Source organism: Perognathus longimembris, chromosome 12 (assembly GCF_023159225.1).
Source record: "Perognathus longimembris pacificus isolate PPM17 chromosome 12, ASM2315922v1, whole genome shotgun sequence".
Lineage (NCBI taxonomy): Eukaryota > Metazoa > Chordata > Mammalia > Rodentia > Heteromyidae > Perognathus > Perognathus longimembris.
Genome location: NC_063172.1, coordinates 67,172,492 through 67,199,825, shown reverse-complemented (window position 1 = coordinate 67,199,825; position 27,334 = coordinate 67,172,492). Strand labels below are relative to the sequence as shown.

Sequence of the window (27,334 nt, the reverse complement as noted above, 5' to 3'; positions counted from 1 at the left end):
TCTACCGTCTCCCACGCACGCTAATAGGTCCTCAGCAGTGTGAATGCTGGGATCACGGTGCAAGGCAAGTCACTGAAGCAGTGAAGTTGCCACTTGGGGTAAAAGAATAAGCCAAGTGGCTGAGGGAACTGGAATATGGTCAGAGATGGTGGCCAATATCTGTGAGATGCAAATGCTGGACCATCTTGCTGGAGTTTTCCCCACCTGCTCTGCCGAGGCTCATCACAGATGCTGCAAACACTTGACAGGACGTAGACTATTTTCCTTAGTTAAAAGGAAACGAGTACCCTAAGCCATTTCAAAAGCCTTTGCTCTAGTTCTCATATAGCACAACTGGCAATTCATTCGACAAACTGGTTAATGCATAGATGTTAATTAAATTATGAGCCTATGGAAGATATTATATTATAATTTAGCAAGATAGTTCCCATACAAATAAATCTATAAAAGATAAAACAGAATTCAGAGGGAATTTGGTTAAATACTAAAGGTTACTTTCATTACTACTACAGTAGAGAGGCAGAAAATGACCTTCTAATAAAATATAAAATACAAATGACTTAAAGAAAGACCATTTTAACTTTCAACATGATTTTATTTTTAAAAAGTGAATAAAAATGCTACTAAACTACATTAAACCATGTGCTATAGGAAAACTATTTCAACTAATGAAAGAATATCTTAATGTTCTAAATAGGAATGTATTCATCGTAAATATAAGGAGTAATTTACTAATTAAATGCTTTCAAATCAATAAATACTAATCTTGGCTATGAAAGGTATATGCTCACAAGACTGAATACAAGTTGTTTAGATTAGTTAATATATCCTTTAAGACTTTGCTTACCCACTGATTTTTCTTGGTGGTTACAGTTTAGAGTCAATTTCATTTTATCCTGAATTTAATGATTACAAAATTGAAATTAACGCAGCCAGAATCGATGTCATCTATATTGTGATACCCTCCGTTATTAGCTTAATTTTAAATTGGATACTGTCACTGCGGAAAGCAGCCATTGAGCACACAGGATATCTAGCCCCTGGCCAGGGACATCGTCAAGAGACAGGAAACAACCTGGCTCTTACCTTGGGGATGCTGGCTTATAAAACAAAGTGCAAACTCTAAATTTAATGTTACATATCCACTAGAGGTAAAACTAGCACAGACACTCTCTTCGGCTAACTAATAGTGGGAAGAGATACAAGTGGCTAGTTTTCTCAAATTCCTTGTACTTACATTAAATTCTGTAATTTGGCATGAGGAGTTCTGTAATTTAATATTAGAAAGAAGATACAAAAACAATGGAATGTTTGCAATATATGGGTTATTATTTTTTTTGAGTCAGGTTCCCCTGGTAAAATATAAAACTTCAAGGCAGGGTCATTTATTTCAGAAAGGGGCAGAAGCCCAAATTTCGGGGTTGGAAAAGTAGAGGGCAGGCTCCAGCAACATTGAAGGAGCGCTGGCTAGGGAGGAATGTAAGGCATGAGAGTAAATGGAGTCAGAATGCCCAGACAGTAACGCACCCAATATTATATGGAGGTACTTTATGCGAATGAAAAATGGTCATTATTCACTCCTCCATTCTATATTTTTGCTGTTACCTTTCCTTTGAAATTATAGTCAAGCTTCATATGATGTACACTATTCCACACTTGCAATAAATGTCTAGAACTATTATTTTTCAATAAGGGGGATTATGATATAAAAATTCATATAGCAAATGTGCATTCAGAATGATAAAATGTCTGGGAAACTGCACAATTTTCATATATTAAGGCCATTAATATGCATTCATATTTGCATTCACTTTGTGCAATGGAAAATATATAATTAAATGGCAGTGCTTACTACATAACTCTAGCTAGAGTAACACATAATTTGTAATATTATTACACTAATAAGGGAAAACAGCATAGCATAGTAAGAGACTTTTTTGTTAGTCGTATGAACTTGTGCAAGCCATTGGGCTATTCTTCAGTTTCTCAACTGTTAAATAGGGCAATAAAAACAATATCATCTCCCAGCCCTGTTGTGAGCGTTCTGTGAAATGGTAACAACTAACTACGGGCTAAGCAGAATCATTATCCAGTACAGAGTAAACATCAGTGTTAGCTGCAATTTTATTACAGTAAGAAATCCCAGTGACTGCTGTTAGTATACACTACTGCGAGGCATTGAGCAAGTGCTATGCACATTGGTAGATCGTATGCCTATTTTTAACCCTAAAAATAATACTAAGTGAATTCCACTGAATACAGAGTAGATCCTTAAAATCCATGAACTTATAAATAAAACAATAACAGATAATGGGTCCCACGAGATATGGCAAAGTACAACTGAATCATTAGATGGCCTTTTCATGACTCTCATGAGGGTTATTACCAAGGTGGTGATTGGAAGCCGTGGCGACAGGAAGGAAAGTTCTAGCAAGCTAATCAGCTCTGTTCATTCATTCACCCTGAATTGAAAGTAATCACATCTTCAGTGCAGGAAATTAACAGATTTAGAGGAACCTTCAAAATTTACAGGAACCTTCACTTGCCAACAGTTTTAAGTTGTTAAATCCCTGGAAGTTAAGGGTTGACTTAATATACATAGGCATATAAAGTTCCTGTCTTTATTTAATTCAGGGTGTTCTCTGGAGCCTGATGTCAGTTTCATGGTCATTATCTGTAAGGACTCACTGCAAAAAGGTGTGTCAAATACTGATTATCACGATCTTGATTGCTACTAGTAGACAGATAGCCATCTGGATATGGAGATGTGTTGATATCCCAAGTATTTCTAACACTATTTTTGATACTCCACGTATAGTTCCTAGTGACGAAGATTCTTAATGACAGCCTGAAAGCCATTCTTAGATTTTTATAAAACAAAACTTAATGGTGGTTTTCTTGAGCTTTAGTAGTGAAAGCCTCTCACACATTGAATCGAAATCCGTCTACAGGCCTGTGCTGTTTATTGGTGTTTGGGTCAGTGATGGTCAACATTCATGAATGGTGGCTAAAGAGGATACCATCTACTGATGTCACCACCTCGGCTTGTGTAAGTTCCCCTGTGAGGCTCACACACCATGAAATAAATCCCTTGCCGACACTAGGTCCAGCGCTTGTCCCAGATGTTAATCAATGAATGACTCTTATGATCCCCATAGGAATGTTTAATTATTTTGAAAGCCATGTATCGAAGGCCAATATTAATGTACTCTCAATGCTCAACACATGACATAGACTCTAGGATGAAGACAGATTATACTTTGTGTCCATATGATCAAGGTTCCTAATGGTCCTCTTGAAGGACGACAAATAAACCCTATCTTCACATCTTACGCATTTACTGGAGTAGGAAAATTCACATAACCATTATTCTTTTCAGGGTCTGACCTCTCCTCGGAAAGGCTTCAAAACACTTACAAGAGATGTATAGCTCAATGTTCAAGGCTGGGTTTTTCCATTAGGATAATGTTTCTCTTCCTTGGTCCTCACTACTTCTTATCCATGGCCACTGATGACAGAATCTTGTACTTGAAATCTACTCAAAAGCATTGGAAGACATCTGTCTGGGGAACACGACAGCTCTTCCCGACTCAGCATCCTCCTGGAGGAAACGATGCACGCGCCCGCACCTTCCACAGACGCCTTCTCTGATGCATATGAGGAGCAAAGCAATCCCACCACCACGGCTATCCTGCACTCACCTGTTTGCAGAGTGCAGTGCGTGTTTCCTCCGGCACAGACTTGTTTGAGGAAAAGCTACCCACCACTACTGCTGTCCAGGAGGAGCAGAGGAAAACAAACACTGTAAAATGAATGAATGAGAAAGCAGGTACAACTGCTCATTTTTTTTAACCTCTCATAGTTTCCCCATAAATTCCACCAGTGAATTTCGGCCTGAAAGTGACTATTTAATGTCCACATAGAAAGAGATTCATTTACGAGACTGGACTGTCTACACAGACTCGTATCTATTTTCAGCGTACGCATCCAAGCGCCATCGGAACGTTCGTTTTTCCACCGCGAGGATGGAGAGACTTCAATTGAACAGAGGCGCCGCTTTATTTGCAGTGGAGAGTGTGGAGCCGGGGTGCACGCTGTGGGGCTTCTGACTGCTGCGTCCTAGCAGAGGGTCTTCATTCATCCCCCACTGGGGGAGGGGGCTCACACAGCTTGTACAGCCTAGAAAAGACAGGCAGAGTGTGACGGTCAGTCGCCCAGTGGACCCCGAGGCTTGACGACAGGATCGAACCACCACCTGTGTCTATCGGTATACCCGGAAAGCTACTGGGTGAGCAAGCTGGGTTCAAATCTGCCGTTCTGGGTCAGTGATGACCACCCAAGCTGGTCACTTTGCTGAGAATAAAATGCATGCTCTAAATCCCAAGAGACGATGCCGTGACAATAATTACCACCGCACCATCACCACCCGAGACGGCACTGACCTCGGATGAGGCCACTGAATTTCTCTCGACTTTTGCAAGTGGAGTTTATTTCGTGCTATCGCAGTCACGCAGGAGGTAGCACGAGAAGGGAGGATGGGCAGATTCAAAGGGCACCGGGGATTCTTGGCCTGGCTCTGTCCACAGAACCTCCCAGTGGGTCAGAATCCAGTTTATTCCCGGAGATGGATAGAGATGTTCCCTTTGAAGCCCTGGTCGAGTTGTTTCCGGACACACAGCATTAACACAAGCACACAAGCTCAACGGAATTCACTAAGGTCACGCAAGTTCCTGCACTCCACTCTCCTGAAACGCTGAATCCTAGCTTCAGAAGCAAAGTAAGAGGAAACCTAGTAGCTGTCCCGTAACCCTAAGGACTTCAGGCCAAATGCATTACCTGCACTGGATCTGAACTATATTTATTCTCTCTCGTCGTGGACTTCTATGGAAGACCTTATGCTAATATACATTTTGAGGGGGGAAGGTAGGGACATTCTGGTAACTGAATCAGTGCTTCATACTTGCTATGCATGGGGTCTACCACCGAGCTGGCATCCGCTCCCAGCCCCAGCTGTTCAGCTTTAAAGAAGAAGGGGGGGAAAAAGGACCCCAGCAGTTCAAACACAGAGCTGAGACTGAGTGACTGACTCTCTTTTTTACAGACTAAATTGAACACAGCTTGAATGAGTTGTTAACCAATTTAGCAAATTATAAATTTTGCTCTCCCTTTGACATTTAATCCCTGGCTAATTCTAAATCAACGGAGAAGAATGAGAAAGATTTAATAGGGAGTTGTAAATCTCGTGAATAAAAATGAACTTTCTTAGTCTAGAAACGCAGAAGTGATTATCTTTGGAGATTTGCGAAATGTACTTTGAGTCTGGAAGCTAGCAGCTTCTTGTCCAGAAGAGGGAGGTCCTGAAGACCTACCACACCCCAAAGCTGCTTTCGCCTTTCCCAGGGAGCAGGATGCACTGCACGGACTGCGCTGTATGTGAAGGATTCTTGTGCAGATTGCCTTCCCAGCACTGGGATGATAAAAGGACGCGGACATCCTTTTCCATCCTTAATTACTATCCTCTTATTCCCCCGACAGTGTTTCACAATAAGTGGAAAAGCACGAGGCTTGAGTAAAGTCGGGCAGAGAAGGAAGATGGGGGCACGGGTTCCAAGCTGGGCTGAGCCATCCCTTCCCGTCACCTTGCTCTGCACGTTTGCACAGAATGGAACCCACGTCACCGGGTTGACGCGCCATTGAAATGCCTGCCTTGCAAACTGGAGCACAGGCTACTACCCCCTGGGGTCACCTAATGAAATAAGAGCCCTGGGTGCTGAGGAGCGGGGCCGCCTCCGCTTGCGAGGCGTCTTGGAAGCAGCTCAGGGCTATGTGGGTTCGGGCACGTTGGGAATGGAAATGGTGGAGCTTTGGGAATCTGGAGCAGGCGGATGAGGAGCAGAAGTGAAATGACATCGGCGGAGAGTTGGGCTCTTCGGGCTGCAGGGAGGCCTCTGTTGGCCTGGCCGCCTTCTCATTCCACACCAGTGGCCCTGCGTGAACAGGCTGCTCCATTCTCTGCTGTTCTAATCTGGGCTCTGGCAGCCATGCTGGCGCTGGCATTTCAGCCCCAATTCGAATCTTCGGAGGGCAGAGCCGTCATATCGCATTGTACAGATGAGGCCTTTCCTTTCCGCAGAGCCCCAACGCCAGTTGTTTCAAAGGAGACCCAGAAGGCAAAGGCCTCTTTCAAGGCAACGCTATCAGTTATGCCCCGTCAAGGTCATTCTCCTTATATACCAGGTGAGAAAACTTCATCTCAAGGGAAAAAAATCCAGCTCAATAACGTCAAGAAAAGAGCAGGCGCTGAGGCTCAGAAGGATTCTTTCCACTTTGGACTACTATCATACGTTGAACACAGCCCTCTCCCCTACAAAAACAAGGAAAATCCAGGCTTTGTAGGATTTCAGTTTCAGATTTTGTGACCTAATTAAAAAAAAAATGCATTACAACTGGCCATCTTTCACTTGGGATGGAATACCCGGTCTCCGCATCTCCAGCCTTACTTGGCATTGTTCGCATTCCCATCCAGCCAACAACCACAGAGACGGAGGCGCAGTTCTCAGAGCCTGCTGGCGCTCTGGGCCCCGGTGTCATTACATCAACTCTGTTGGGACGTCACTGCACGCCGGCTGGGCCGTGAGTGGTCTGTGGGCTTCCGTCTCCACCCTTAGCTGGGTGAGGACCCTTCTCTGTGTCCGTAGGACACTGTATGCTCGTTTTCATCAGGGTTATTGTCAAATACCCTTTAGCTGAAAATAACGTTTATTTGATTGCTGCTATACAACAGTTGAAGAACCCTTGGGTGTTTTCTCTTGCTGAAGATATGAAGGAGGAAATAGATGTCTGCTCTTGAGCTTTTTGTGTCTGCCAGTACGGGGGTTAAACTCAGGGCCTGGGTCCTATCCCTTAGCTTCTTGAGCTCAAGGCTGGTACTCTACTTGAGCCACATCTCATTTCCTGCCTGGGCTAGCTTTGAACAGTGACCTCAGATCTCTAAAGAGAGAGGTGTTGAGAAGTTGGAAGGTAAACTATGATAGAGATAGGGTTGGGAGATCGAAATCAAATACAATCTCAGGTAGAGACAGCACACTAGACTTCCCTGACTGTACCTCCAGAAACACTTCAGTAGGTTTATCCATGAGTGACCTGACTTTTTGAGAGTCAACTATGTTCCCTAACGTGCTGTGTTTAGGTAGGGATCCAAGGCCCCTCTGCGTCCCTAAGTATTCTTTCTGCTCCTCCATGGACTGCCTCCTAGACTCTTCGTGACAGTGGAGTTTCCTTCCTTTCTCTCCAGTGGAAAGCTCCTGGAGGCCCAGATCCATTCTGACTCAGGTGTACCTTCTCCATGGGGGCAGAGAAGAATGGACTGCCTTCCTAAGGTCTCCAGTGGACCTTTTCTTAATGACGGAAAGAGTAAATAAAATGCAGATTTGAAATTACTCTTGATTTCTCTCTCAGGCTTATTATTCCCTTGTCAATAAAGCTTCCCTTTGGTAGCTGGCTCGTTTTATTGTGTCGCTTCTCAAGTGTCTTACATAACCCAGTAAAGAAAAGAAGTGGGCGCGTCAGTTTCTTCCCTCGTGTTGAGCTTGCGTAGCAGCTTATTGAGCAGAATGCTGAGAATTCATTCTAACTCCCCTTGTTGATTCGTGTGAATGAGCTCTAGCTTAAAATACCTTGCAGCATCCTTACCTTACTTTCTTATTGGGATTTTTAACACCTCACTGTGTCTATTATACGAACATATCATGTCTGTCTGCCCACGGCTCTGGGGAGACAATGCTTATGTGAAATGATTCTTCCGTAATGAGTCCTAGGTTCTGATCTAATCAGCGTTGAAAGATCGCAGTAACAAGACCAGAGGATTAAACAGAGTTGGGAGTCAGCACCAATGACGAGGGCTCCCTCCATTTTCAGGGCAGGGAGAGAGGCTTTCCTTTTGAAAAGCCCTTTCTGTGCCCACACAGGTTTTCTGAATGAAACTCAACTCCCAAAAGCCATCTTCACGCTCACCCCGTGAGGGTGCTGCAAACAGAAACAAATTGAGTCTTTTCTGTGACAGTGTTTGGAGGAGCCTACTTTCTGTTACAATCCAAATGGGCAAAAGCAATCCAGTGCAAGAGAAATCAATCACTTAGATTTGGTCCCACTTCAAAATAACTGTCTGTCTACCCCAATCACCAGGGAATTCACACACAAGGCATTTCTCTGGGGCTTCTAACTCTGTTCGCTTATTTTAAAGGTGGGTTGGAGGATGATACGTCAACTGTGACTGTTTGGCATAACAAATAAAAAGCCCCCAAATTGATTGATTCGCATTGGAATCACTTTGGATATTTGATTTTTTACTATACAGACACTAGGATGAGGAAAAACGAACATTCCCAAAGTATTTCTCTTATTCTTCAAAGTTGTACTCAAGTCAGGAAAGAAACCCATACCAACATCCTGCTGCACAATGTAAATGTTTTCATAAAGCAATATACAAAGCTCTCACGGAGCCCGGAAAGAAAACCCAAGCTAGGATCCACGTAGAAAATGACATCTGAGCTGGGTTTTGTGGGACGAGTAGGAGTTTTCCATAGAGATGCAGATGAGACAGGCAATGATGGAAAAGAGAGGGGTGTGTGCAGTCTCAGGAGGAAAAGGAAACCTGGCACACCACGTGTGGCACCAGTAGATTTCAAGTTTTAGTTCTATTTGCTTAGACTTCTGTTTTTGAGTGCACAGTGTAACTCTCAATATGGAATAATGTCCATTTAGTTCTGAGGCATTTACACTTCATTTCATTAGCCGCTGGGCGGTTCCTAGGGCGATCCCCACAATCAATGGGCCAGGAGCCTTTGTCATCAGTGTTGCTACGGGGTACACTTACCTGGGCGCCGACTGAGGGGTCCGGTCTCTGACTCCCAAATTCTTCGCTGTGTTCTGAACTCTTGCTCCCTGAAAGTCAGGAAAATCACTTTTAACCTTTCATTGGATTAGTAGTTATGTAACATACCATTATATTCTGAGTGTCGCCCAGCTATTCCGTATTTAAATATTTAACATTGAGTAAGAGACAGATAGATGAAGAGAGAAAGACACACACACACACACACCACATACAGAGAGAGAGAGAGAGAGAGAGAGAGAGAGAGAGAGAGAGGAAGGAGGAGGAGGAGGAGGAGGAGGAGGAGGAGGAGGAGGAGGAGGAGGAGGAGGAGGAGGAGGAAGAGAAACCAGCTGAGATGTCTCCAATAAACACTTAAGAATCAAGATAGGCTCTTCTGTGTCAGATGAGTACTGTGTTTTCACAGCCATCTACATAATCCAGAGTTGAACACCTTGCTCTACCCTCTCTCCTCCATATTCGAATTCCTGGAAACATTTACTCAAGGTGTTGAGGCCAGGAGACCCGGAATCTGTCAGCATCTGCTTTGCACGGCTACTCTCGTGGAACAGAACTTACAAGTCCGTAATTCTTCCACCTGCTTCCCCTGACATGAATCATTAACTACTTTGGAATGAGCATTATTTAATAAAACTTTCTGAATAATCATGTCCACATGGACCTCTGAAGATTTAAGTCTCAAATTTTATTGCATAAAGAAAGTAGTTCTTATTAGTATTAACTTAAAAGATCTACCGGCCTTCATTGAGACCATTTCATCGGCACATATCGATTGCTTTGATCACATTTTCTACCTCTTACTACTCCTCTCCCTCACCCAGGCCCCGCGCCCCTTCCCAAATAGTCCTCAGCCTAGTCGTGTATCTTCATTTTTCCACGTAGATGTGTATACTTCTCAGTATAGAGGCTTTGATTCTCCTTGTTAGACACATTGCTAGGCACGTGAATGTTGTGAAGCTATTGCGAAAGGGACTGTTTTCCGTTGTCTCTCTCATCGTGCTTGTTCTTGACAGATGGAGAACCCCCTGATGCAATATTCAGTCTTCCAAGTGTGACAGAGTATCCTTTACTCATAGCAATCATTTGAATCATTTGATCTCTTCCTTTCTCTCTTTTTTTTCCCCTTGCCTTATTGCTCTGGCTAACAATGTACACAGATTTCTTTAATATGTGATCATGATTGGTTTTGTGTATCCTTTATGCCATGTCCTCATTATGTTTTACTGCTTGTTTTCTGGCATCTCAAGAATTCCCAGGCTTATCATTCTTGTTTTGGCTGACAATTCGCCACATCTCTAAAGGTCTAGTTTTGTTGTTTGAGAGGAGCCAGAATTTGTATCCTAGACATGCTTATTACTACTGTCAAGGAACTGGGCTATGCATAGTAGATATTTCTACATCTACCCACCTCTCCCTCTCTCTCTCTCCCTCCCTCTGTGTGTGTGTGTGTGTGTGTGCTATTGCTAAGGTGACACAGGGGTCATCAGAGAGTCCAGTCTGTCCTTTTTCTTATTTGTAATTTCTTTTTCAGTCAGTGACAATGCAGATTCTCATATTTGTCCTATGTTTACTTATTGGTTCAAAACAAATTGATTTTAGAATTTCTTAATTACACCTGTGAGAAAAATAGAGACACTAGAGTACAATACTCATCTATAATATTTCTATACTTTCATAATATTACATTAAGTATTTAATAAGACGTTTTCGTTTTCTTCCTTTTATTTTTTTCTTGTGACAGTCCCATGGTTTGGCCTGGGCACTGTCTCTGAGCTGAGCTTATTTTTTCTTTTCCTTTCTTTTTTTTTTGAGTGCTAGCATTTGAGTGATAGCCTCAAGCTATCACTTGAAACACAGCTCCATTTCTGGCTTTTATTTGGGTGGGTGGGGGAGGTAGTTTTTAAAGATAAAAGTCTCACAGTCTTTCCTGCCTGGGCTTTTTCCCAACCATGATCCTCAGATCTCAGTCTCCCGAGTATCTGGAGATATCAAGCGTGAGCTACTGGAACCTGGCTGCTCTCTTAATATGTTGCTTTCCATGGAAAACTTTTAAGTTCACCATGCAAATAATCATTAAACAGTTCTGTGAGTATGTCAAAGTCCTATTTTTGGTTTTCATAAGGCATATTAGCCTTCTCTTCTATCTTTTCTCCAAACTCAAAAGGGGAATTCTAAAACAACACCTTAGTTAAAGGTGTATATGGAAACAGGACTGAGGTTGTACTAAGAGCAGTGAATCATGTTAAAAGCTCCTTATTTTAAAAACAAAACTGAGAATCTTATTTTGTTCATTATACATCACAAATTATATACATGTGTTTACATATATATATATACATATATGTTTATATACCCGTGTGCAGTCAATTATTACACCTTAACACATAATAATTAAAGTTGAATAATGAAAGAATTCAAATACGTCAGTACACAGAAAAGATGGCAGATACCGTCAGCATTCAGTGTCTGAGAAGCTGGATCTAAGTGGTTGAATGATTTTGCCAGAGACTGAGAGGCGCAAGGAGAGAAAGTGCAAGGGAGCTCCGTGCTTCGGTCGTGCATGGAGAGGCTCCGGTGGGGAGCAGGCGGGAGCCGGCTTGTGGACGACACAGCGGGGAGAAGGGGGCGGCCGCGGGCACCGTGCAGGGCCCGTCTGCCATGCGCCCCTCTGCCCCCTTCCCACCGGAGAGCCCGGGGCGCTGAGATCCTACACACACGAGCCGTCAGTCAGCGATCTGCCCCTCAGAGCCATTTGGGATGCGAAACTGGTAGGCATGAGGCTAGAAAGCAATCTATTTGAAATGCATTCTTTGTTTTTTTTTTTTAAAACAGAGGAAAATAAATACTAAGAAAAACGCAGTTTAGAAATCAATGAGCATTTTTTAAAAGGAATTGCCCGACTTTTCAATCTTTTAAACGACACACTATATCATGTACTGATATATATTTTGTAGCATTTCAGCAGTTACACGAGTAATAATTCAATCAGTACTATCAATTTTAGTTCATTTCCATGCTTGGTTTTAAGAAGTTAAAGGAGGCCGATGCTGGGGGCTTACACTCATAATCCGAGCTCCTCAGGAGACTGAGAGCCCAGGATCACACTTTGAAGACAAGCCTGGGCAGGAAAGTCCACGAGAACGTATCTATCTCCAGTTAGCCATCAAAAAGCCAGAAGCCGAGATGTGATGCAACTGGTAGAGCACCAGCCTTGAACCAAAGAAGCTAAGCAAGAGCACGAGGACCTAGGTTCAGGCCTCAGTACTAGCATGCAGACGCAAGTGCGCACACGCACACACACGGAGACAATAAAGAGGATTATGAGTATTCAGGACCACAGAGTAGAAATGGAGCCAACTTCTAATCTCCTGACTAGACTATCCTAACAGAAGGCCGAACTGCAGTCTCTTTTCTGTGCCATCAGCCGTAATGTTGATCTGTGTCCTCCACATCTCCCTGAATTCTCACTCTCAGAGCCACAGAGTAAAACAAGATGGTGATTTTTTTTTCCCTGCAAGCCAAGTTCCAACTCTACTATGAATAATCATGACTTCACTTTGATTCATTTTTAAGGCAGAATGTGTATTCTAGTTCCCCAAGCCCTCGGGCAGTTCGCATCTGTGTTTGCCCTTTGCCATTTGGGGGGCGGCACGTCCCAAGACTCTGACGGGTCTGACCTTTACCTAGCAAATCCTCCTTTGACCTTCTAAGGTCCTGACTGTGGGTCTTCAGCTCCTGGATCCTAACAGGATGCCTCCCGGGTCCCGGTCTGTTCACTGAAGATGCAGGCTTGGTGTTTGCGGGACTCTCCAGTCAATGTTTTCATTGGTTTCCTTGACACTCGAGTGTAATCATAGGAGCAAACTCAAAGGGATTCGTAAGTTTGCCTGAGAGTTTCAGACTAAGTCATCAATAAAGCAACCCTAATTACAAAAGCGGATCTTAAAAAAAAAAATGAAATCCCTCTCTGTCACGAAGACAACTTAAATCCAGTCAGTACGCAGTCCTGCTGCAATGGCTTCAAGAAAATGTATAGAATAAAACATAAAATCGTTGTTTCCTTTTTCCTGTCATTCCTTGGGTTAGGCATCTTTTCTACTAGAGTAGTTCCATTTTTTCGGCTCAGAATATGTGCAAGTGGTAGAGGGCTGGCCTTGAGCAAAAACAAACAAACAAAAGAAGCCAGGGACAGTGCTCAGGACTGGCACAGAGAGAGAGAGAGAGAGAGAGAGAGAGAGAGAGAGAGAGAGAGAGGTGTCCCATTTTCTAATTAGCTGTTGGCAATTAGTACAGTTTTGTATTTTAGAAAGAATTTTAAAGCACCCCTCTCTTAAATTGCTTCTGGGTTAGCCTATAGAAAGTTCATCCTACTTACAAGAAATTAGATTCCTGCCTACCACGACTCCGGGACCCTCGTGGAGTCCACAAGCTGTTATTCATCCTCAAGAAGAAAACCTACGCTCAGAGCTCCATCCCGGAAAGCAGGCGCAGGCCCTTGGAGGTGACCGGGGGCCAGCAGAGCCCTGGATCTGCTCGTCTTTGCTACACCCCCATCGATTCCTGCAGACTCACCGAATCAGACATCCATCTTTCCTTTCTCTCGCCCTTTACGTAAGCTCCTGTTCCGGTCCCTCCTTTTCTGGAGTTCTCCAAGGTCCTCGGGCCCTCCCCGTGTGGGCACTGTGTGCTCCGAGTTTCTCATTCCCGCTGTACCCGGAGGTCACGCGCCTCGCCAGGTGCCCGTGGCATATCCGCGCCCCGCGGGGCAGCGCCACCCCCTCCCCGCGAGGCTCACCTGCTTGCGCATCACATCCGTGGCCTGCATGATGTAGCGAGGTGGCAGCCCGTGGCTTCTGGCGAGGATGATGGCTTGCTCCAGGGTCACGCTCAGGGTGCACCTGCCAAGGGAAGGGCGCGTGAGAAGACCCGGTCCCACACACAGTCAGGACGACACGACACGGACCACTCACCCCAACACGGAAACCCAGTCCCAAGGACGGCACGGGTGTCCGCTGGCAACGGGGCTCCGTGGTAGAGCGCTCGCCTCGCACGCACAAAGCCCTGGGTCCGATTCCTCAGCACCACATACGTGGAAAATGCCAGCCGTGGCGCTGTGACACAGCTCGTAGCGTGCTAGCCCTGAGCAAAAAGAAGCTCAGGGACAGTGCTCAGGCCCTGAGTTCAAGCCCCAGGACTGGAAAAAAGAAAATACAGTTGTCTAGACCATGAGACAATGAGGTTTCTACCCAGAATACTTGGGTAACAAATATGCTAGGGTACTAGAATATTATTCTATCCAAGTATTTTCTATCTATTTATTCATTTATTTAATTAATGCATTTATGTTGGTCCTGAGGCTTGAACTCAGGCCTAGGTCCTGTCCATGAGCTTCTCTGCTGAAGGCTAGCACCCTCACTTTGAGCCATAGCTACACTTTTGGTTTTCTGGTGGTTAATTGGAACTAAGAGTCTCATGGACTTTCCTACCCAGGCTGTCTTTGAACCATGATCCTCAGATCTTAGCACCTCTTGAGTAGCTAGGATTCCAGGCGTTGAGTCCCCCAGTGCCTGGCCTACTTAGCTATTTTCAGGTTCGGTGTAATTTTCAAGTGTTTTTGCCCATCAACTGTAATAAACAACAAATTACAGCACAGCTGCTACTACGTCAAAGAAAAGCGAACTCACTCTTTTCACAGTGACAAACAAGTCCGATATATATATGGCAGATTCTGATACTGAAGAACTAAGAAAATCATGAGAAAGGGATTTCAAATATCACTGACGGAATACTAGAAAGAACTGGACAGTAACGTGTAACAATATTATTGCACAACACAGTATTCTAAAGAAAAGCATATTCAATTCCATTGGCTGTTAAATGACTTGAGGAACAGCTTGTCCATTACCATAACAAATTCTTTGATACGTTTCTAGTAATACACAATGTCCACAAATATTCCTAGTACAACTCGAATAGCAATGCTCATTACTTCACCTGTGTACTCATGTGAGAACAATCTACGCCAATGACGGTCAAGCAGCACAACACACAGTTCACGTTTGCAAAACCCTGATCTTCCAGAAAGCACTTAATTGCCTGCCTACTCAACACACCATAACCTTCTTCTCCTCCGCAAGGTCTCCTTTGCTCCAAATGGAGATCTTCATTGAACCTAACATTTTAATCAATAATGCTCATTATGCCAGCTGAACGAAGTCGACGAGTTTTATCCTTATTCTTTCTAATCACGCTGAAATAGGCCTGATCTCCTGATAAGTCAGGCCTGGCTCTGATCGCATCGATGACTACTCTATGCGGGGTTTTGAACAGGCAGGCTATAATTTTCATCCATGTTCTTAATCATCTTAAATTGATTTATCCTCCCGATCTTCAAGTTGCAGTAAACGTAGTAAATCGCGGTATGGCAGCAAATAATCTGCCAGAGTTTAAAAGATTTTACTGCCATACGGAAATCAATACAGCCAGCAACCGGGAACTCCCAAGTGTCACGTTGTGAGCACCAATCGTAGACAAATCTACTTTCAAAAAGGAGTGGCTATTTCCTTTCTCCAGCATATCCCATTAAAAGAGGATGTCTTCTCGTGCTAACCAATGTGTCAACAAGAGACAATTGATCGGGAAGCTTTCAGAAGCACCTATTTCGAAAGGGGTAATGACATGCTGGAAATACTGTGTGCCATTCAGGCTGCTGGTTTTCCAGAGCAGCACACAGAGTCGCGTGGTCTTAACACAAGCATGGCAAAGAGCTCAGCAGTAAGTTCAGAACTCGGCTGTCCATGCCGTTAGGGGCCTCATCGCTCCTAATCTTCCCTCCACCATCCTCATCTGAATGGAAAATTTAGTACTGGCAAGAAGCATTTGATTCTGGCATTTTCTAATAGAATCCCAAGACTGGTTTATCAATGGTCCATGCATGAATACTCTGAGTTTGATTTTGAAAGAGGCCGTCTGATTTCACAGGCATTCTGCTTACCAGAGATACCGATCTGTGTGGGTACATAGCTGGCCACCTATCCTCCCTTCTAGAATGTTCTCTGTTTCACACTGGACAGTTATATTCGAATTCAATATATCCTATCAGGAAAAAGTGTAGAACTTGGTATTTTTAGCTGCTTCTAGCTGCTACATCATGATTAAAAAAACGCAGGCAACTCTTTCCCTAGGAGACACAAAATAATGAAATGAACGTCACTGTGTAGTATTTGTCCTTCACCAAAATACAAACACACAGAGGGGTGAAAGTTATCCCATAATTTCAGTAATAAGACATTCCAAATATGGATTCTACTCATACTTTCTAAGATGTGCCCTTGATTAGGTGGGAAAACTGTACAAAAATTGTTAATATTCCATCCAAAGTAAAGGGCAAGAGTCTGTGCATAGGATCCATACATCTTGTTGACATATTTCACATTGAGAACAGATCCCAAAACACCCAGGCATTTAGTATAGATTTAGTATGATAAATGTAGTTTGTAACTAAGGGGTATGATTTTAACTAGAACAGTGTGTGTGTGTGTGCGTGTGCGCGCGTGTGCGCGTGTGTGCGTGTGCGTGCGTGCGCGCACTGGTACCAGGAATTGCATGTCAGGGACTGGGTGTTGTTCTCCTAGCTTTTTCATTCAAGTCTTGGTCTCTACCACTTGAGCCACAGTTCTACTTCTGGCTTCTTGATGGTTAATTGGAGGTGAGAGTCTCATGGATTTTCCCCCGGGCTAGCTCTGAACCACAATGCTCACATTTCAACCATCTGAGTGTCTAGGGTAACAGGGCGAGCCACCAGTGCCTGGCAGATAGACTTTGATTTAGTAATCCTCTGCGGGAAAATACCCAAAGAACCGCTAGACCACGATTTTCGATTTTTCCCCTCCCTCCCTCCCTCCCTCCCTTCCCCCTCTCTCTCTTCTTCCCTTTTGCTTGCTTTCCTCCCTCTCTCCCTTCCACCTTCCCTCCCCCATCCCTCCCCCTTCCTCCCTTCCTTCCTTCTGTTGACAGATATTGTCTGGGTGGGCCTACAAATATTATTAGATGCGGGCCAAACTGGATGTATTGGAAAGTTGAAAAACTTGAGTTTCCGGGTCTCTTATTCACACGAATCATTTTTTTTTTTTTTAAGTTTCTGGAAGGGCCCTGGTAGCACAGTCACATGCATCCCTGTACTAATCTACTTCACAGAAACGTTTTAGTTGCAAATTTTCCAGCTGCTGCTTTCTTCACAGGGACCTTCCTGAGGGACAGTGGTAGCGATGGGTAGTGTTCCAATGGCTGCTGGTTATCTCTGGAAGTAAGCTAAAGGAAGCTGTCATGGGATATATTTGGGATAAGCTTCAAGGGCCCTATTTGATGGATGGTTGCTTCCACTTGGGTTAGGCTATGGCACTATCCCATGAAGAAATCGTTTCTAGACTATTTCCACTGCTCACTGTACACAGTCATCTCCTATTTATTGAAAAGCAGGTTTGGGGGTGAGGTTCTCATATGATACTACACTTTCCTAAGACTCCCAACTGGAAGAATGGAGGTAGCAGAGAAGAGTGTGGGTTGGAAAGTTAAAGCTAAAAGCAATTCCATGTAACAAACATTATAGCTCATATGCTATAGAATTTCAAAGAAGGTTTTTGTTGTTGTTGTTGTTCATTTGATAATTTATAAATTTACAAAATATGAGCAATAAAAACTGTGCTGTTGAAAGCCTTTCCTAAACTCACAGTAACTCAAATTTGATCAGCCATACTACAGAAAAGAGAATAATCTTTCTTTTCTCTTTATCAAAAAGTTATATATTAGGAGGTTGTTATAATTTGATGAGCCAATCAAGGACAATTTTACTGCAAATTTTGAGAACAGAAGAAGAGAAGTCGGTCAGATAAAAAAGTAGTGAAATATCATTTTCAATATTACTATACTGCTTGCATTTATTATCATTATCTACTTTCCAACTTGTTTATTTTTGGAGTTCTGAACAACTATTAACTTTCATTCTTGTTATGTTTTCTATCCTTAAAAATTACAAAAACAGCTTCAGACACCGACATTTCCACCATTCCAGCATGTTAGAGGTGAGCAGTGAACAAAGCCAGGCCTCTTGTCAGTGGAATTATATCAAGAAAGAAAGAGGAAAGAAGGAGACAGAAAAAGAAAAGAGAAGGGAAATAGGAGGGCGAGAAGAGAGAAAGAGAAAGAAAAAGGGAGGGAAGGGAAATGAGGGTACAGACAGAGAAGGAAGGAAGGAAGGAAGGGAGGGAGGGAGGGAGGGAGGGAAGGAGGGAAGGAGGGAGGGAGGGAGGGAGGGAGGGAGGGAGGGAGGGAGGGAGGGAGGGAGGGAGGGGCTAATCAAGTGTTGGGTAGGGCTAAGTTATCTGGAAATCTAATTAGATGGAAATACGAAGTGGGATGGCATTAAAAGGAGGTAAAACCGCAGCAAGAGGCGCTGGTGGGGAAAGGTTACTTCAGGAGGAGCACGTGCAAAGACTCTGAGGTCAGAGCTTGTTCACTGCGTGCCAGCATGTGTGAGCTCAGCAAAGGCAGTGCCCAGACCCTGAGTTCAAGCCCCATGGCCATCCAGAAAGAAAAAGGGAAGGTGGGAGAAAAATGAAGGAGGAGGTAAAAAGTTAGATAAGAAATGTACTCACTGCCTTGCATATATGATTGTAACCCTTCTGTACATTACCTTGACAATAAAAAAATAAATAATTTACATATAATTACAAAAAAATGTGTGCACTCAATATACTCATGCCCAGAGGTTTAGGGAAGTAGCCAGGGACCAACATGCAAGACCTTGGTGTCAGAGCTTACAGTAAGTGGGTTTCTTATTGACTTCTTTAGTTGTCATGTAAAGAATCTCAATTTTATATTATTTGGTTATATTATGTGATTATATTATGGGATGATCCCAAAACAAATCATGAAAGTAACATATTCCAAGCCTTCAGAGGTCTAGTGACTCATTTAATGTCGATCCAAAGTGTACTAACACAAGGGCACGGGCCTCACAAGCGTTGAAATCTATTAAGTTGAACACGTAGTGGGCGGGTGGGGGGAGGCGGGTAGCAATTCGTCTGGGCCACAGGGATGATGCGAAACACCCAACGAGATGGGCACAGGACCCAAGAAACAACAGGAGGGCATCAAGCCTTGGGTCCCGTCAATGCGTTTCTTTGTCAACGTTGTCTACTCACTGCTGGGGCTCTGATGTTTTGCTCGCTAGTGGATCATTACGTGGCTCTCTCTTGGGAACAATCTCAAAGGCTTTCTGTTACCATCTCACATGGAAATCCAAAGTGAAATGGATGTCTGAATGCATAGCCAGCTTTCCACGAGTGCATTACACAGCCATTTGAAGCTGATTGTTAAAAATGCAATCTCTAGTAAGGAATACTTTTATTTCTCATCCTCCACATTAAAAAATTCCAGGTGGAATAAAATTTCTTATTAAAAAAAATTCTTGGCTGGGTGCTAGTATCTCACACCTGTAATCCTAGCTACTCAGGGGGCTGACATCGGAGGACTGCTGTTTGGAAAGTCCTTGAGACTCTTATATCCAATTAGCTGCCAAAAGTGGTGCTGTAGCTCAAGTGGTAGCGTGCCAACCTTGAGTGAAAAAAAGGAAAAGACAATTCCCAGGCTCTGAGTTCAAGTCCCTGTGCCAGCGTATATACACACAAATTCTCTTCTTCTACTCAATAGTGTTATATACACTGTGTGAACTCAAAACCCTTCAATCCTTGAATTTAGGGAAACGATAATTCAAATTTACTTGAGTAGTGATTTTAAACTATTTTTAAGCACTACTATAATTGAAACATTCAGATAAATACCTCATTGGTGTGCTATGTATTGTTAGCAGAATGCTTTACTGGTAGAAAAACAGTATTTGGCGGACATACACCGTAGGTTCCCACAGACAGAAGTTGCTCTCAATTTAAGGGACAGTGTCCTAGAACTATTGTCTGACTGTGGAAATGGCTACACTAGACACGATCCCTTACCAACCCATGCAACCTAGGTCCTCATTGAAACTTACATGTATTTGCCTGCGCTTCTATGAAATTTGATTTGCACAAGGTGAATACAAAGGGAAAGAAGAATTTGCCCACAATTTTGAAATCAGTGAGTTTTGGCTGGTGAGTTCTCCCCCAGGGTCCCAGCCTAACTGTGCTATGCAGTTCTGCATTTCCACCTGTGCTGTCATTCTCTGCATCCTATGAACTATGGTGAACTCATGCAAAAGAGAGGGAGGGAGCTTCTTAGGGAACACACATTCCACAGGGTCATCAATGAAGAGTAGCCCGTCAAAACTGTCCCTTGATAGCATTCTTCCCATCAACTACCTTATTATATAGCTATAGATTTATATTTAGAATCTTGCACATTCAGATCTTAGAACCTGAAGTCATCCCCCTCCCCCCCCCCATGAATGAGCTTTCTTTATTTCTTGTTTAATTATAAACCAGGGCAATTTCTTCGCTAAGGCGACCATGGGAAACAGTTCTCAGAGGTCTACTCAGCTGTGGTTCTCTGTGATGCTTTCTTAAGCTGAATTTACCTGGGCAGCATTCAGACCTTGGACAAGAATAACACCGCCACCTGTCTCCAGCCTAAGGAAATGATGGAGGTGCAATAAGCTAAACTATCAGTACCTACTAAACTATTTGCACATCACCTCTGGTTAGGGCAGATGCACAAGACGGTGTTCAGCTGACTCCAGAGCACTGTCTCAATTTCTGTCCCGCCAAGTCTGCTTTAGACTCATCTCCGCAATCTCTGAACGAAAGCTGTGTTTCTAACCTGATACAAAAATGTCAACGAGTCTGCTCAATTTCCAATTATGCTCACCTTTTCTTGCGCTCTTTTCATTTTACTCAGCTAGAGGTAACTATAAACTTATTTACTTAGACCTAATGTTTTGATACATAATAGCATCTTTATGAAACAGACATGTTAGAGATTCACTGAGCCTTGTGAGGAAGAAGTTAATGAAAATAAAACACAGAAGTTATTTATTCAAGTTGTATTGAACAAGGACTTTAATCTTCCCAGAGTGGGTATGGTCGGGATTAAATTACTGCTTCACTACATTATTGCTTTCCAAAAACCTAATCTAGTGATTTACGGTCACCAGCTATATTTCGTCTTTAGTGTGAGGACCTTTATAAACTCCCGAGTTAACACATTTGACTCCATCCTTTACAAAAGATACAAGCATGTGTGCAGTGTTTTAATGTATCTGTTGGAACACATGTCATGTTTACTAATTTCTATTTCTTACTATTTCTTGTTCTTTTTCTTTCTTTTGTTCTTTTTGTGCCAGTCCTGGGGCTTGTACTCAGGGCCTGGGTGCTGTCCCTGACCTTTTTAACTCAAGGCTAGCACTCTACCATTTGAGCCACAGCTCCACTTCCAGCGTTTTTGGTAGTTAACTGGAGATAAGAGTCTCGTGGACTTTCCTGCCTAGGCTGGCTTTGAATGGTGATCCTCAGATCTCAGCCTCCTGAATAGCGTGAGCCACTGGCAGCTGGCTTGTTACTTTCTTAAGCTTCGCCTTTCCAGTTGTACCACCAGTACCTTATCTTGCCTAGAATAGTGTAACCTCGCTCCATCCCTTCTTTCCTACTTCTTTCCACTGCCCTGCATCTGTAAAGGTGACCTTTCTTTCCAAGTACAAGTGAAAATTCACATCTTTGAATGGCTTCCCATTTCTTACCATGAACTACAGATCCTCACAAGACGGTCTCTGTTTTCTCCACGTTCTACGTGATGCCTTCACTAACACGACGATCGTTCTCTGCAATGACCGACTGATGTCTGCTGCTCCCTTCTTTACAAGATCTCAGATCCCTCTCAGATCATACCTCTAATCATACCTAATATGTTATATATGTGATATATCTAACACATCTATGTTATGCTAGTGTCACACTGGTTTGATATGATATGTCAGTATCAAACTGGTGTAAAAGTTGGAGGGCCAAGAACACGGATATTGGAAGGAGCTTCCTGAGTAAAATCTTAGCTTTGCTAGAAAGTATACAATCTTAAGCACATTAGTTAACCTCTTTAAATTCTGTGGGTTTTTTTTTTCTTCTGTAACTTGTTCATGACTCAAAGCATTTTCGTGATTTCATGAATTCACTTACGTTTAGGAGTCACAACAAGGTATATAGCGAAGAGTACATTGGCAAATACTAGCCACTCTCATTAAGATTACAAGCACCCTCACCACTCAAAGGACAGATTGGTATCTGTATTGATTATAGTGTATCATAGTTTCTGGACATAGTAAATATTCAGTACCAATATTGGAAACAATCAAAATTCCTAATATGTATCAATGGCGTATGTGTACTCCTTAAAGACTAGATTTACTGCATTGTCTGCTTTTAGGGTTTGAATTGATGACCTCATACTTGCAAAGATAGTATTCTACCACTTGATCTACACCACCAACCCTGCTTTTTGCTGGTTAATTAAGAGCTACAAAATCTCATTTCTTCCTGGGCTGGCTTCAAACTGCTCTCCTTGATAGTATCCAAGATACAAGTGTGAGCACCTGGTACTCAGAGAAGGTTAATTTCTGTATAAACTACATTTGCCATCTATTTTTCTCAGGAAGATTTCATTTATTAGATTACTCAGTGAAGTGGAACATGCACTGAAAGTTCAGCAACTAGCAACTTTTATAATCAATGTTTGTGTTTTCCATTCTCTAGAGTTTGCCTACCAGATTTGTTGGTTAACAACTCTGCAGGATCTTCGATGATACTCGGAACTCATAGATTAGAGTCTATTGATTAGTTAACGCAGTTATCAAAAGTATCCACTTACTATTTACTAATATTTCCTTGGGCCAAAAGCCTACCAAGCATCGTAGGTAACTCCTGAAAACATTTTAAGTTCCTGAGAGTTAAGTTATCCTCCTGGGGACTATGGTTTAAGACCAGAGCAGGCTAAAACTTGGTGACATTCTGTTGCAGTCATCTGTGATTCCAACTATAAGGAGGCCTAAGGACGGCCGTCAGGATCCAAGGCTGGACCTGAGCAAGACACGTAAGACACTATCGATCTTCAAAAACCAGCAATGGAAAGCAACAGGAACGGGGAGCATCTGCCTAGCAAGCTCAAACCCGGATACTTCACACTCTCCTGCCAAAAGGATGCATTTGAAACGGCAACGAAACAGCCCTTTCATGCTGGCAAAACAAGTTCTGTGGCTTGTCTCTCCTTTGTGTCACCCCATTTAGAAACCCGATCTGGGGCCCATGTTCCCCCCAGTTCTCATCACCAAGCTGGTTTTGCCCAGTATGGCTGCCTGTGAGCCTCGTGTCTCCCTCAACGGATCAGCACAGGGCTTGGCACGGAGCAATGCTTCAAAACAGACCCCGCCTCTGCTCCCCCGGAAAGAATAAATAAGCCTGCGCTAGCACTTGGCTTTGCGAGTCCTAGATATTTGTCCCTTTTCTACCATAGGTTCTTGGGTGTTTTTTGTTTTTGTTTTTGTTTTTTGCTGCTTCTTTTTCATTTTTATGTTTTTTGTTTTTCTCCAGTAAAGATAGTATCCTGTCCTTGAATGCAAGGGAAGTCACTCGGGGGCTCTTGAATGACTTTCCATAGTACGTATCCAAAGAAGATTTTAAAAATAAGTTATACGAGGTGTTCTGCAAATTCTAGTCCTTCCACATCAGTTAGCGCTAATGTTTTTCATTCTCCTCCTATTCATCCTATGGGGTCCTTTACTTTGGTTTGCGGTAGTTCTTAGCGCTTTCTCTACTTCTGAAGGCGTGATGAAGTCACTTTAACTAGATGTGTCTGTGGGCTGGGTGATCATAGTTCAGCAGGTCAATGCTTGCTTGGCATGCACAAGGCAAAATATTCTGTCCTTAGCGCTGCAAAAAGTACAGCACTAAAACACCGGGTTGCCTCCTATTTCTAACTCTGCAATGAGAAGTTGGATTCACCATTAAAAACAGACTTGGAGTGAGCATGCTCACTAATGTTCCAACCGTACTAAACTTGTTCATATGTATCATTCGTGTAATGCACACATCGACTCCGTGACACAGAAATTTAAGAGAACAGGTCATGTAATCATTTCCTTAAATAGCGAGTGACAGAATCTGAAACCTATTTTCTCATTCAAAACCCAAGGATCTTGACACTACACCAAATTCCCATCACGTACGCTAAGACACAGAGAAATCCAGCTCCCTACATCCATAATTCAACAACCACAATCTTAGGCTGAGCATTTGTATTTTAAATGCATTGTTTTGGTAGAGATTAATTCTGCCAGCCCAATTTCCTGTTCCACTGAGGTAGGCCTCGTACTAACATGTGATTGTGACTCAAAAGGACCTAGCTTTAGAGCACACCAAGCAAGCATTTCAATTGCAAAGCAACCAAGGAGTAAAAGAAAACTGAAGGGAGAAGGCATTGCGTTCTCACTACAGATCTGCATTTCTCTACATAAAGTGCACTCTTCCGTGCAACGCATGTTCTCTCCCGTGACGATCACATTTATCCTGCTCCTAATTACAGTACCTTTAACTGTGAAGCCCAGAGCACCACTGTGAAAATCAGAAAACCCGACTGAAGAAACCAATCCTTCCATGTTGCCTTGTTCTTTCTTATGACCTTCCACTGAAGTGACTTGAACACCTAGGGTTCCTGCAAGACATTAACCGCCCACCAATCCCAGTGGCTGCTGCGGTTCCTTGCAGGCCTTGCGGTTCCCTGCAGTTCCTTTGCAAGGTTCCCCTTGCAAAATTCCCAGGGGCAGGCCGGCTGTTGACCTATTGATCGCTCCTGCCTTACTCATCCCGAGCAATGCCCTGGTAACAAATGTGAAGCTTGAGAATTACTGTAAGTCAATCAAGATTTCAAAAATGCGACACTTGAGGGAACAGAGAGCCCTTTCCTTCATGTAACACACAGATACGCGGTGTATGTGTGTGAAAAGGGGCCAAGTATTCCTTTCCACAATGAATTACTGTATCCCTTCTCCACGCAATAGTCTATATTTACACCCTTACGCTAAGAAAATTCAAATGATAGGATGACCCTATTTGTAAAGCAGGCATAGGTAACCCCACTGTAAACCTAGGAACTCAGGAGGCTGAGACCTGAGGATCACGGCTCCAAGTCAGCCCAGGCAGAAAAGTCTGTGACACTCTGATCTCCAATTAGCCAGCATAAAATCAAGTGTGGTCCAGGTGGTAGAGCATCAGCATTAAGTGAAAATGCTAAGCAAGGGTGGGAGGTTCTGAATTTAAGCCTCTGTACTGTCACAAAAACAAGCAAACAAAACCCCCCCACTGAACCATAAGCAACCCTTAGTTGCAATCCAAATGCCAGTGGTCACTGAGGAAATCTTTCATTACAGTTCAGAGGAGTGACTCTTGACTATCTGTTGTTAATGATTAGACACTTGTCAGGTAGATAGCGGTGGTGCAACGGTCCCATGGCTCCCCTGTTTATAATAGGAGAGCTGCGTGCAAGTGGAGGGTTAACAGGTAGCTGGAAGGAAAGCAGAGAGGAGCCCTGTGGAAAGAGCAGAATGTAGCGGTGATGGGCAGCAGCTGGAGTGTCGTGCTGGGGGCAGAAGCAGAGCTAAATTGAATACTCCTCTCCATCTATCTTCAGGCAAAAAAGCAATCGAGTTTAAGGGGCACATTTTCAGCACCGCACAGGGAATTAGCCATGAAATTCTCATTAAAGATAATGGGACTTTCTATGACAACTTTCAGTACATTCTCTGAAAGTTCTTGGCCTAGCTCTTTAAACCCAGGCTTGGAAATCAACTTCAGGGCCACCCATTCAGCCCTCGTTCCTCTCTAGTCTAGCACAGTGAGGAGGCATTTTTCTCTGAACTTGCTTCATTCTGGATTAGAGGTCAGTGGAGAGGTGATCACTGACATTCAGGGCTGGGTAACTGAGCTCCTAGAGAATGGAGGGAGCACCTGCTAGCGGAGGAGGAGTATGGAGGAATGCGAAGTCGCTGGGTAGAGGGTCGGCCTTTACAAAACAAGGAGGAGCCGCCATTTACATTTGCTTCTCTGTATTTGAGGCCCTTTGACAGTGTATGATTTCAATTATATTTTGCTCTGGGGGATTAAGCTGAAAAGGCCGAGTGAAATCCCGCTCACCTGCCAGTTCCTCAGGGGACGGGTTTGACCGAAGCACCCTGAAAACATCACAATGATACACCAATGAAAATGGGGGGAAACCTCTGGCCCCGACAGCTGTGTTCTCCAATTTACCACGGCATTCCCTCGCCACTGCTCACTTGTTTTCCCACGACATCTTCCAACCCTCCTTGCCCTTGACACAGCACCACACTTGTGATCTCTTACACACCACACTGAACTTGTGTCTATGGTCCTCGTGTGTTTGGCTTTTACTCTGAGACGCTCCTCTCCAGGTACACAGGGCGGGGCTGTGCACACCAGTGCGGGAGTGTCAGTGCTACGACCGTGGCCAGATTCTGTTCCAAACACACTTCATTCTAAGAAAACAATGGACATCTTAACATCAAATAATCTACTGCGCTAATTTTATACTAATTTATCAATATTCATATCCTTGCAAATGAGATCATCCTACAAGGGCCAATAACTTTTTACAGAGGATAATGGGGAGAGGGGAAGGAAGTGCTATAATGCATGAAATATTTGATTCATCCGTAACACGTTATCGAGATATATCTGTATTATTTACCTGCGCTTCCACATTTGCATGCGTCTTAAAGTTCATTTTAAAAACCAGTAAAGTTTACATTCTAGGCATATCTGTGATGAAAAGAACTTACAAGGATATTACCTGAACTTACTTTAAAAAGTGCAACCAATCTATCATGAGTGCTTTGTCCTTCTACTATCATGTACTCTGTCCTTCATACACCTACTACTTCATTGTTCTATTTTCTTCCTTCCAAAGATCAGGGCTTAATTGTAAAGCCATTTCTTACTGTGACTATACAATAACCCTGTATTATGAGCTAGCAAAATTGTTTCTTCGGTTCCATTTGTCCTTCTTTCTAGTGATTTAAAATTCAAGTGTCGCCTCTAATCTTGTTATTGGACCTTTTAAAAACTTTTTCTGGACACACACACACACACACACACACTACCTGGATATATTTAGAAACTTTCCCTTGCTTATGGAAGTAGTTTGTGATTTTCTATCCCGTAGATAGACTGTAACCTACATGTGGAAATCTCCAGAGTAAGCCTTCTCGTCTTTGAGTGCCCTTGCAGAGTGGAGAGGGTGAAGCTTTTCCCGGTGTCCTGTGGGGACTGATTACCTAAGGCAGGCTACCTTGAATGCTCTACTTTGACAAGATTCTGCATTACCAAATCTGGGCCTATTTGTCAATATGTCCTTTTCTGTCACAGGAATGACAGGAAACAAATGACTAAGAAA

General features: G+C 43.3%; 1 protein-coding gene across 1 annotated transcript in view; it reads right to left on the bottom strand.

Annotated features, from left to right (window-relative positions):
* Positions 1 to 403: 403 nt before the first annotated feature.
* Positions 404 to 27,334, bottom strand: part of Prex2 (phosphatidylinositol-3,4,5-trisphosphate dependent Rac exchange factor 2) — a 234,051-nt gene continuing 207,120 nt past the window's right edge. The window contains exons 38-40 of the mRNA XM_048358365.1: positions 13,689 to 13,791; positions 8,876 to 8,943; positions 404 to 4,179 (exon numbers count right to left, since the gene is read on the bottom strand). Coding sequence (XP_048214322.1) covers positions 4,134 to 4,179; positions 8,876 to 8,943; positions 13,689 to 13,791 — 217 coding nt within the window. The 3' untranslated portion in view covers positions 404 to 4,133. The remainder of the gene's footprint in view (positions 4,180 to 8,875; positions 8,944 to 13,688; positions 13,792 to 27,334) is intronic.